Genomic DNA, 12,019 nt, shown 5'->3' with positions numbered 1-12,019 from the left:
CTTTCACTAACGATTCTCAGAACCCTACTAGCTTTAATAAGAAAAATAGTTTATGCAACATTTTTGATAAGCAGACATAAAAGCAAAAAGCCTGGTCTCTTAAAAAATATCCAATAAAACATGAAGTTACCGTATTTTTCGGACCATAAGACTTTTTCCCCAGGAGTGGGGGGAAAAAGTCCCTGCGTCTTATGGTCCAAATATAGCCTACACATATACTTAAAAAAAAAAGTTTTTTTACTTGCCTGGCTCTGTGTGGTCTCTGTGTGCTTGCCCGGCTCTAAAATGGTTCTAAATGCTGCTGTTTACTTTACAGGGTTGATTACATGTGTTTATGACTGTGATGTTGGGTTTTAATGCACATAAAATATTTTAGGACACTATTTGTTTCAGAATCTTTTTTTCTTCATTTCTCTTCTCTAAAAACTGGTGCGTCTTATGGTCCGGAGCGTCTTATGGTCCGAAAAATAGGGTAAAAACTTTTGCTGTATTTTTTTTTCTTTCTTTTTCTGACCATGGTTTTCTGAGATTTCTATCGATGGAGGGAGGGGACTAAGAATGTAATCACCTAAAATACATTAGTAGCAAAATATAATTAAGGGAAGATATTTGAATCAGTCAAATGGTTTTTAAATACATACAGGGGTAGGCAAAAGTAGGTTTATAGGTGACTACATGACACAGCTTATTCTTTTTTTTTTAATTTTTATTGTTGAGGGTATTACAGATATCCCACCATTTCCCCCATCTGCCTGGCTCCCACCCCACCCCAGGCTTCACTATACTATTGTCTGTATCCATAGACCTTCACCATACTATTGTCTGTATCCATAACAAGTTCTTTGGTTAATCTCGTCCCACTTCTCTCCCCACTCCTTCCCTCTGAGATCTGCTAGTCTGTTCCATGCTTCCATGTCTCTGGACCTATTTTTGAACAACTTATTTTGTTCATTAGATTCCACATATAAGTGAAATTATATAATATTTGTTTCTTTCTGATTGGCACATTTCACTTGGCATAATAATCTCCAGGTGCCTCCATGCTGTCACGAAGGGTAAAAGATCCTTCTTTTTGTACAGCTGCATAGTATTCCATTGTGTAAATGTACAATAGCATTTTTATCCATTCACCTACTCATGGGCCCATGGGCTGTTTCTAGATCTTATTGTAAATAACGTTGCTATGAACACATGGGTGCATATATTGTTTCTGATTGGTGTTTTGGGATTCTTAGAATATATTCCCAGAAGTGAGATCACTGGGTCTAACAGCAGTTATACTTTTAATTTTTTAAGGATTCTCCATACTGTTTTCCATAGTGCCTGCACAGTCTGCATTTCCACTAGCAGTGTACTAGGATTCCCTTTTCCCTACATCTTTGCCAGAATTGGTTGATTTTTTTATGGTAGCCATCCTATCAGGTGCAAAATGGTACCTCGCTGTCATTTTCATTTTCATCTCTCTGACGATAGTGACATGAGCATTTTTTCCTGTCTCTGGGTCAACTGTATATCCCTTTTGCAAAAGTGTCTATTCCAGTCTTTTGCCCATTTTAAAAAATATATTTTACTGATTTTTTTATAGAGGAAGGGAAAGGGTTAGAGAGCTAGAAACATCCGATGATGAGAGAGAATCATTGATCAGCAGCCTCCTGCACACCCCCCACAGGGGATGTGCCTGCAACCAAATTACATACCCTTGACCGGAATCAAACCTGGGACCCTTCAGTTTGCAGGCCAACGCTCTCTCCACTGAGCCAAACCGGTTTCAGCTTTTGTATAAGGTCTTTATATATTTTGGAAATTAACTCACCAGATGTATCACTGGCAAATATGTTCTCCCTTTTCATTTTGTGATCTTTGCTGTGTAGAAACTTTTTGGTTTGATATAGTCCAATTTGCTTATTTTCCCCCCATTTCTTTGCCCTGGGAGATGTATCAGCAAAAATTCTGCTACTTGAGATGTCTGAATTTGATGCCTATGGCTTCTTCTGGGATTTTTATGGTTTTTGCAATTTACATTTAAGTTTGTTATCCCTTTTGGATTCATTCCTGTGTATGGTGTAAGTTGATAATCTTTTTTCTTTTTTTTTTTTTGCATGAACCTGTCAAAATTTTCCAATATCATTTATTGAATAGATTGTCTTTACTCTGTTGTATGCTCTTGCCTACTCTATCAAGTATTAATTAACCATATTGGCATGGGCCAATTTCTAGGGTCTCTGCTCTGTTCCACTGCTCTATATGCACATTCTTGTGCCAGTACCAGGATGCTTTTATTGCAATGGCTTTGTAATATATTTTGATATCTGATATTGTGATCCCTACAACTTTGCTCTTCTAAAGATGGCTGTGGCTACTTTGGTTCTGCATAAATTTTTGGAATATATGTTCTAGATCTGTGAAATAAGTAGAAGGTATTCTAATGGGGATTACATTGAATCTACAGAATGCTTTGGGTAGTTTGGGCATTTTCATGATTAATTCTTCCAATACATGAAGAAGGTATATTCTTTTACTGTTTGTATTTTCTTTTTTTTCAATGACCTATAGCTTACCGAGTACAGAATTTTTACCTTTTTGGTTAAATTTTTTCCTAGTTTTCTTATTTTTTTCATTGAAATGGTAAATGGTTTGTTTTGTTTTGTTTTTAGTTTCTCTTCCTAAGAGTTCTTTACTGGTATATAAAAAATGTTATCAATTTTTGGGTGTTACGTACTTTGCAGATATGTAGTTTTTTGGTAAAATCTTTAGGGTTTTCAATGTACAATATCATCTCATTTGTGAATAATAACAGTTTTACTTAACTCCTTTCAATTTGGCTTTTTATTTTTTCTTCTTGTCTTATTGCTGTAAGTAGGACTTCCAGTACTATGTTGAAAAGCAGTGAAAATAGACAGACAACCTTGTCTTGTTCCTGTTTTTAGGGAAAATGTATTTTAGTTTTTGCTCATTGAATGTTATGTTGGCTGTAGATTTGTCATATATGGCCTTTATTATGTTGATATTTTGAAGCATGCTTCTTCTATTTCCACTTTGCAGAGTTTTTAATAAAAAAAATGGATGCTGGATTTTGTCAAATCCATTATATGAGTCTATCGATATGACCATGTGATTTTTACCCTTCAGTGTGTTTGTGACAGAACACATTTGAGTTGTGAATAATGTACATGCCTCACATTCACAGAATGAATCCCACTTGCTCATGGTGTACAATCTTTTTAACGTATTGCTAGATCTGTTAGGATGATAGGTGTTAGTTCTTTTTTGAATGTTTGGTAAAACTCCCCTATGAAACCATCCAGGCCAAGCCTTTTGTTTGCTGAGAGGTGTTTTTTTCTGTTTGTATGTTTTTTTAATTGCTGCTTCAATTTCATTAATTGTTACCAGCCTATTCAGGGTTTTCTTTTCTTTCTTTTTTTTTTTTTTAAACCCTGAAAATTTATTTTTTTTTAAATATACTTTTATTGTTTTTTTTTCACAGAGAGGAAGGGAGATAGAGAGCTAGAAACATCGATGAGAGAGAGCCATCCATCAGCTGCCTCCTGCACACTCTGCACTGGGGACCTGTCCACAACCAAGGCACACGCCTCCGACCAGAATCGAACCCGGGACCCTTCAGTCTGCAGGCCTACGGACTATCCACCGAGCCAAACTGGTTTCGGCCTATTCAGGGTTTTTGATTCTTTCTCATTGAATTTTGATGTTTTCAGGAATTTGTCAATTCACCGCGGCTGTCCGTTTGTTGGAAGATAGGTGTTCATAGTATTTTCTTACAATCCTTTATATTTCTGTGGTGTCAGTTGTTACTTCATTTCTTTCATTGCTGATTTTATTTATTTAGGTCATCACTTTGTTTTTTGATGAGACTGACTAAGGTATTTATCTTTTTTATAATCTTGTTTATAATTTTGAAGAACCAGCTCTTGGTTACATTGGTCTTTTATATTGTTTATTTAGTCTCCATGTGATTTATTTCCACTCTGATCTTTATTATTCCTTTCCTTTTACTTCCTCCGGGCTTTTCTTGTTCTAAGTTGTAGGGTTAGATTGTTTATTTGAGCTTTATCTTTTAAAAAAATTTTTACTTTATTTTAGTGATTTTTTACAGAGAAGAAGGGAGAGGGATAGATAATTAGAGACATCAATGAGAGAGAAACATCGATTTAGCTGCCTCCTGCACAGTCCCCACTGAGATGTGTCTGCAACCAAGGTACATGCCCTTGACCAGAATCGAACCTGGGACTCTTCAGTCTGCCGGCTGACACTCATCCACTAAGCCAAACCGGTTAAAGCTTGAGCTTTTTCTTGCTTCTTGAGGGGGGCCTGTAATCCTATGAACTTCCCTCTCAGGTATGCTTTCACTGTTGTCCCATAGATTTTGTTCATTTTCATTCATTTCTAGGACATTTTTAAATTCTTCCTTGATCGCATTGGTAATCCACTTATCATTTAATAACATACTCCTTAGCCTTCATGTGTGTGAATGTTTTGGGGTGTTTTTACTATAATTGATGTCTAGCTTCATACCATTATGATCTGAGAAGATGCTTGACATGATTTCAATTTTCTTCAACTTGTACAGACTTGTTTTGTGTCCTAACAGGTGGCCTATCTTTGACAATGTTCCATATACACTTAAGAATGTATATTCTGGCAGAAGCCGGTTTGGATCAGTGGATAGAGCATCAGCCTGTGAACTAGGGGGTCCCAGATTCTATTCCAGTCAAGGGCATGTACCTTGGTTGCAGGCACATCCCTGGTGGGAGCTGTGCAGGAGGCACCTGATTGATGTTTTTCTCTCATCGATGTTTCTGGCTCTCTATCCCTCTCCCTTCCTCTCTTGTAAAAAATCAATAAAAAATATATTTAAAAAAATGTATATTCTGCAGCCTTGTGGTGAAATATTATGTAAATATCAATTAACTCCACCTGATCTAGTGCATTATTTAAGGTCATTATTTCCAGGGTTTTTTTGTTTGTTTGTTTTTTTGTCTAGAAGAACCACCCAGTGATGTCAATGGGTTGTTAAAGTCCCCTACCATGACTGTATTGTTGTCTATCTTCCCTTTACAGTATCCAGTAGTTTTAAAAATATATTTAGTTGCTCCTATGTTGGGTGCACATGTTTAACAGGGTTATATCCTTTCGTTGAAATGATCCATCTAGCCTTATATAGTAACCTTCTTTGTCTCTTATGGCCTTTGTTTAAAAAAAAATTTTTTTTTTAATTGATTTCAGACAGAGAAAGGGCGAGAGGGACAGAAATATCAATGAAAGAGAATCATTGATTGGTTGCCTCTAGCACACCCCCCCACTGGGGATTGAGCCTGCAACCCAGGCATGTGCCCTTGACCAAAATCAAATCCAGGACCGTTTATTTCACAGGCCAACGCTCTAGCCACTGAGCCAAACTGGCTAAGGTAGGGGTGTCGAACTCTATCAGAGAAGGGGCCAAAATCTAAAATCCAGCCTAAATCGCGGGCTGAATGGTTTACTGAACAGTCATAAACTGTCATTGTGATGGAAACGCAGCAGAGTGCAGTGATGACAGCGCGGTGCGGGCCACATTGCAAGGCCTGGCGGGACGGATTTGGCCCGTGGGCCTTGTGTTTGACACATGTGGGCTAAGGCAACAATTAACATTTTAATTATGATGTGTCTTGGTGTGGGTCTCTTCGAGTTCTTCTTTTGTTTATTTATTTTTTAACTGCCGAGATCCCGGGCACGCGCCACGCAACCAGCTGCTCGCCGCATGCCCCCTCGCAGCTCTTTGGGTTCTCTTAACTGGGATTTTCTGTTTCCTGAAATTGTGTAACTTTTCCCTTCACCAGGTTAGGAAAGTTTTTGTCTTTATTTCTTCAAGCAAGTTCTCTATCCCTTGCCCACTTTCTTCTCCCTCTGGTATCCCGACGATGCAGATGTTGTTCTGTTTCAGGTTGTCCCAAAGTCCCCTTAAACTCTCCTCATGCTTTTTAAATGTTTTTTGCCTTTTGTTTCTCTGAGTGTCTTTCTACCTTGTCTTCCAAAATGCTTCATCAATCCTCTGCTTCATCAATCGTGCTTTTAATTCCTCCCAGTGTATTATTGATATTAAATAAAATATGCTTCATTTCCAATTGGTTCTTATTCATGATTTCTATAGTCTTTTTCGTGCTGATGTATTTCCCACTAAGTTCCTTGTAGTTTTCACTAAGTTTCTTGGGCATCTTTATAACTATTATTCTGAACACTATGTCTGGTAAATTGCTTACCTCCATCTCTTTTAGTCTTTTACTGGAGAGTCCTCCTTTTCTTTCATTTTTTTGTCTTCCCCTTTAAGTTGTATCGTTTTGTTTGTTTCTATGTATTAATATACCTGCTATGATTCTGGTCTTAGCAAGGGTGGTCTTTTGTAGTAAATGTCCTGTTGGACCAATGGTGCAGACTCTCTGAACTACTGAGCTGCATGGTCTAGTAGTGACCCTTATGTGATTTGGGCTCTTCTGTTGTAATTGGGTCTTGACTGTTGTTTTCCCATTCATTGGTGAGATGTCCTCTCAGGCTGGATAACTGTGATGCTCAAACCTGACAATGCCATGCAGGTGCTGACAGAACAAAACAAAACAAAACAAAACATACAAAAGAACCCTACAACAACAGCAAAAACAATCCCAAAAGAAGAGAGAATTAGGAAAAAGAAAAGACAACAAGAATAATAAACAAAAAAGATACTACTAATAATAATAAAATAAAAATTAAGGAATACTAGAAAAGAGAAAGAAAAGGGAAAGAAAAAAGGGGGAATATTCATGCAATATAGCCAGCCACTGATGCTTCCTGAAATTGCTGCCTCCTGAGCTGTCTCCCAAAGGGTGTGGTAATTGCCTTTTCCTAAGTTTTTGTATAGGGAGTGGCTTGTGCATCTCAGGAGAAATACTGCTGTAATATGGGAGAATAGGGGTGGACAGCACAGGTATCATGGCAACTGTCCTTCCTGCCCCGCTCCTAACTCCTTCTACCCCTGTCTCTCCTCAGGCAACTCCAGTATGCACCTCGCACTCCAACAAAACTCGGGCACGGAATTCCTGAGCTCTGGGGTCTGAAAAAAGTGGCTTTGCCTCCAGCGGCTCTGCTTCCTGGGTGATATAAGCCAGGCGCTGGTTGCTACGTGGGTGGCTGTTGCCAAGCTGCTCAGCGCTCTGACTGTTAGAAGCTCTACCCCCGGTTGTTGTGTGGGCAGCTACTGCCCAGTGGCTCAACTGTCTGGCTGTCCTAGACTCTCTCCCAGGGAACCCTCCTCACCCTTGGCCCGTGGCTCCTGAAAGCTCAGCCAAAGGCCACTCTAGACCCTGCCCTTCCTATAAGTCTAGAGGCGGTTTCTGGCCTTCCTCGTTTAAAAGTCTCTTCCCTCTTGTGTGCATGCATATGGGCCTGGCCAGTGGTATGTGTGTGTGCGTGTTTGAGGGCATATGTAGGGAGGTACTTGGGGATGGGAGTGGGGGGATGAGGACAATTACGGTATGTGATACCATAATCAATAAAAAAAAAAGGGGGAAAAAAAAAAAAGTCTCTTCCCTCAGTCTAAAGCAGGTATGTCAGGGTGAGTATTTCCCACTTTAGTATTAATTCCGGTTAGATCCTGGGAAAAGGTAGGAGAAAGATCCTCCTACTCCTCCACCATCTTTCTTCCATCCAGAGTTTATTTTTGTGTTACTATTTATTAATTATATTATTTTCCACATAAACAACCATTAACCTACTTTTGACCCATCATATACAAATATATAAACATAAATATATATACACATATATACAAATATATATGTATGTGTATATATATATGTGTGTGTGTGTATATATATATATACATATTTTATATGCACTCAAGATCCTGGAGTAGATTCTGATTTAATTGGTATGAGATGGAGGCTGAAACAGATGGCAATTTCCAGTTTCCAGTTGAGAACCACTGTTACAAAAAGTACAAGGTAGAAAAGGTAAAAAGTAGGGTACCCACATAAAACACGAGGTCAGAGTTTTGCCAACTCACATTTAAAACAGTAGCAAAGTAAAAGGTACGTCACTATTTAAATTACAGCTAATATGACATCACTGACAAACAAAGGGAGTTCTCACTTAGGAGTATAAAAAATCAGTACGATTTAAAGACTATCTGGAGGAAGCAAGTTTGGAAAAAAACAAGTCAGTGCTCATGCCAAATGCTTGCATTCTCAATCAGTAACTCACTTCTCTTGTGACAGGGTCCACTTCTATGAGTCCGTGTTCTGAGCCAATGAGCACTGTGCTCCGCTCAGTTCGGAAAGAGAAGCACTGAGGTGTCCCCGGAGCCTGAATATCCCTGAACTCCAGGGTCCGAAGTAACTTCAGATTTCTCATGGTGAAGCAATTCCTGAAAGAAAAGTACAAATATCCATTGATAAAACACTTCTAAAACAAAATTTTTTTTTTTAATATATTTTATTGATTTTTTACAGAGAGGAAGGGAGAGAGATAGAGAGCTAGAAACGTCGATGAGAGAGAAACATTGACCAGCTGCCTCTTGCACACCCCCTACTGGGAATGTGCCCGCAACCAAGGTACATGCCCTTGACCGGAATCGAACCCGGGACCTTTCAGTCCACAGACCGATGCTCTACCACTGAGCCAAACCGGTTTCGGCCTAAAACAAAAATATTTAACATCAGTTAGTCCTCTGTAAATTTGAAAGAAGAAAATGAACGGGAAAACATTTTATTTTTTTAATATAAGGATAACTTATAATCCAATAGATTTATAAAATCATGTAAAATACATATAAATATTTGAGGAAAATCTGGAATGAAATTCCTTTAATATCACTAAATACATTTATTTATAAGCTGGGATATACTTCCATTAAAAAAGTTAAAATTCAAATCAAAAGTGGAAGTAAATATAAGTACATACTGTTCTAAGAGGGAAAATAAGACCGGTAAGATTATTAACAGTTTACTTCAAAATGATAACCAATGTTTGTTTAATGACTTGATATAATTACTTCATGTAATTCAACTTTCCTGGCCTGGTTTTTACCAGTGCAAGAGTAAGGAGAGAAAAGAATGATAAATAGGAAACCTACTTCAATCTGGCAAAATCAGACTTGCTTTAATGTATATTATCTAAGTGAGAGAAAAACAAATATTAATTTACATTCTGATCCCTCAAAGGTTTATAACTGGAAATCCCTAAGTTATGTTAGGAGTGGCAATTACACAAACCACAATGGCCTAAAGCTATCATATTCTAAAATAAATCCTCTTATCTTGGCATTTCATACAGATGACATTAAAAAAGATGAGGTAATCCTTCTCCTACACAGCAGATATTGTTAAGTGTAAACTGAAGGATATAATATCTAAAATGTGGTTTAAGAGAAAGGCAAAACCATGTATAGTGGAAGGAAGAAAAAAAATCAAGGTAGACAATGGTTTTATAAGCTTAGGTGATGTTTATATTCAAGAACTTCTAGAAATTATCTGAACCTGTATTATACCATAAAGGTTTTAAGTTTAATTCTACACAGAAAGTTTAGACTTTCCAAAGTATATAAAAATTACATCCTTGATCTTTCTTTAAACATTGGGATGACCACTGGTATATATCTGAAAGGACTGGTAGATTTGAGATGAGAGACTGCCTGGCAGGTCTGACGAGAGGGGAATAAACAGGTGATACAGTACCAAGCTGTAAGGACAGACAAGAGGGGGACCAGATGTGTAGTTTCCGGGCTCTTTCATTCTGGTCCACCTAATAATAACCATTATTTTTACTGTTGCCATGGTCATATCATCAAAATATATTCATATCCCTCCCTGTGACTAGTCACCAATAACCTGTGGTGCCCCGAGGTCCTTGGACCAAAGGGTAAGAATCTGGAGGGTAAAGGCAGTAAGAGCTGAGAGGAACTCACTATTTCCTGTTAGCTTACTGTTCCCATCCCTGCTGCCCCAGCAATGGGCTTTCATCCTTGCAGAGGCCTTTGATCCCAGGCTTTAGTACTCCCAAGACCAGCCTCATCGCCTCATCCCTAGAGGTACCAGCCCCTTCCAGGTGTCTGAAATCCAGCCACAGGAGGGCTCCTCCTCTGAATTCCAGAAGTCTGAGTCCTTGCTTTATGAATGCCTCTGCTCCACGTTTAGGCCATGATAATCCCCAGGGATTCCCTTGTTTGGATCCCCAACTCTAGCTAAGTATTGTAGCTAGTTCCTCCAATAGCTATTTAACTAGTTCTTCATATTAAATTCTGTTCAAATAATAATGTGATTTCTGCTTTTCCGACTGGACCCCGGCTGACAAATACAACCAACAACCGGAGTTTTCAAATCACTGAGCTTCCAGAATCACCTGCCAAGGTGAGCTCATCATTCATCTCCCACCCCCCAACTCTCCCCAACTCAAAAAGAACTTCTCTGAATGTTCACACCCATCATCCTTACTCCCTTATCTTCTCCAAGTTTCCCCACAACTTGCAAGGACAGCAAAGGAGTATCCTCCAAACTTCCCAGGACCTCAACTTATTTATTAGTACCCTTTCTTTTACATCTGCAATCTCCAACTCCTAGCCCTCAATGATTCAACTTTTTTGTAGTCAAGAACTCTGTACACTAGAGATCAATCCTGATCTCCAAAATATCTCACAACTCCATTTTCTTCCCTTGCTCCTCTATACATCTCTTAGCTAATTTATGAAGCCCCTGATTACAAGTACTACCAGGCAGATCACTAATATGCTGCGGAGATGGAAACGTCTAGCCTTGACCCTAAACTGGATACTAAACCCACATTTTCAACCTCCTGATGTTACTACAAGAATGTCTCACAACCACATCAATGCAACCTGGAAAATGAAGGAAATACTTGCCGTTTCCCCACCACATGTTTTCCCTATTTGGGGACACGGCATTTCTACTCTCCCTTGTTCCCCAACTTGAAAACTGCCTACTTTCTGCTCCCACTTTTCATTCTAAACTATCCACTGGTTACCACCGTGGCCGTCAGTATACAGCTGGAATCCTTTATACAATTAAGTACCCAGTCAATCCTAAGAACTGGTGGTGTGACCTACATGACACACAGAAAGCGTCCTGGCCGTGTGGCTCAGTAGGAGAGCTTGGGCCTGCAAGATGAAGGATCGAGGTTCTTTTCTCCACTCAAGGGCTTGTACCTGGGTGCAGGTTCGCTCCTGCACCTGGCTGGGGGGCATGCTGGAGGCAACCAATCAATGTGTCTCTCTCACATAGATGTTTTCCTCTCTGTTTCTCTCTCTCACCCTCCCCCTCTCTAAAAATCAACGGAAAAAAGTATTTTCCGGTGACGTCTAAAAGCAAACCATGGAATGAGAACTTGGTAAGTGCTCCAATCTGAAAGACAAGGAATGATTCTGTCACTGCCTCCAAGAGGCCACATCTTAACGGTATAGAGGGCCATGTAATATACCCCATGAGATGGAGAAGCACAGGGGACATCACGAAAAAGTCCCACTCACGAGAAGGGACCCGCCACCGTATCTGAACTTCTAATAACCATCGCCTTCTATCGCGCATTGATTCGCTCTCGGCGGTACTGCCCACTCCTCCAAGGAATCCGCAGGCTGAGCAAAGCGTGGGGCCGGGGAGCAGGACCCTCCCCCTTGCCCAGGGCCGCAGGTGGAGGCAAACCTGCAGAAAGAGAACTTCAGGCTCCAGGGACGCCTGGGCCTGCACCAGGCAGAGGTGCGCGCTGGGCGTTCCTGGCATCAGGACGTGGCGGACCACGCCGGGCCTCGAGCCCCCGCCCCGGGAGTCCCTGGAACGCTCACCTGGCGCCGCGCTCACTCACAAACAACGGGGCGTCCCTCGCCTCCGGGGCCACGCGCGGTTGGCCTCCCGGGGTCCGCCTGGGCCCGCGCACGCGCCTCTCCGACCGCGGCTCCGAGCTCTCGCGGGCGCACTGGGCCTGCGGGCCACTGGGCCCCCGGAGCCCCGAGGTAGTGAGTGGCTGAAGCCGGCGCAGAGGCTGC

At 40.4% G+C, this 12,019-nt stretch overlaps 1 protein-coding gene across 2 annotated transcripts in view; it reads right to left on the bottom strand.

Moving 5' to 3' along the window:
* The window catches only part of ELP1 (elongator acetyltransferase complex subunit 1), a 59,980-nt gene extending 48,030 nt beyond the window's left edge, over positions 1–11,950 (bottom strand). Inside the window, exons 1-2 of one of the 2 annotated variants that reach the window (XM_036433086.2) lie at positions 11,819–11,950; positions 8,230–8,392 (exon numbers count right to left, since the gene is read on the bottom strand). In XM_036433086.2, coding sequence (XP_036288979.1) covers positions 8,230–8,379 — 150 coding nt within the window. In that variant the 5' untranslated portion in view covers positions 8,380–8,392; positions 11,819–11,950. The remainder of the gene's footprint in view (positions 1–8,229; positions 8,393–11,818) is intronic. The other variant, XM_036433085.2, reaches the window with a different exon arrangement.
* Between the last annotated feature and the right edge of the window lie 69 nt (positions 11,951–12,019).

This window comes from Pipistrellus kuhlii, unplaced genomic scaffold (genome assembly GCF_014108245.1).
Source record: "Pipistrellus kuhlii isolate mPipKuh1 unplaced genomic scaffold, mPipKuh1.p scaffold_m20_p_12, whole genome shotgun sequence".
In the NCBI taxonomy this organism is placed as follows: Eukaryota; Metazoa; Chordata; class Mammalia; order Chiroptera; family Vespertilionidae; genus Pipistrellus; species Pipistrellus kuhlii.
The sequence above is the reverse complement of the archived record's forward strand: the minus strand, read 5'-3'. Positions and strand labels throughout refer to the sequence as shown.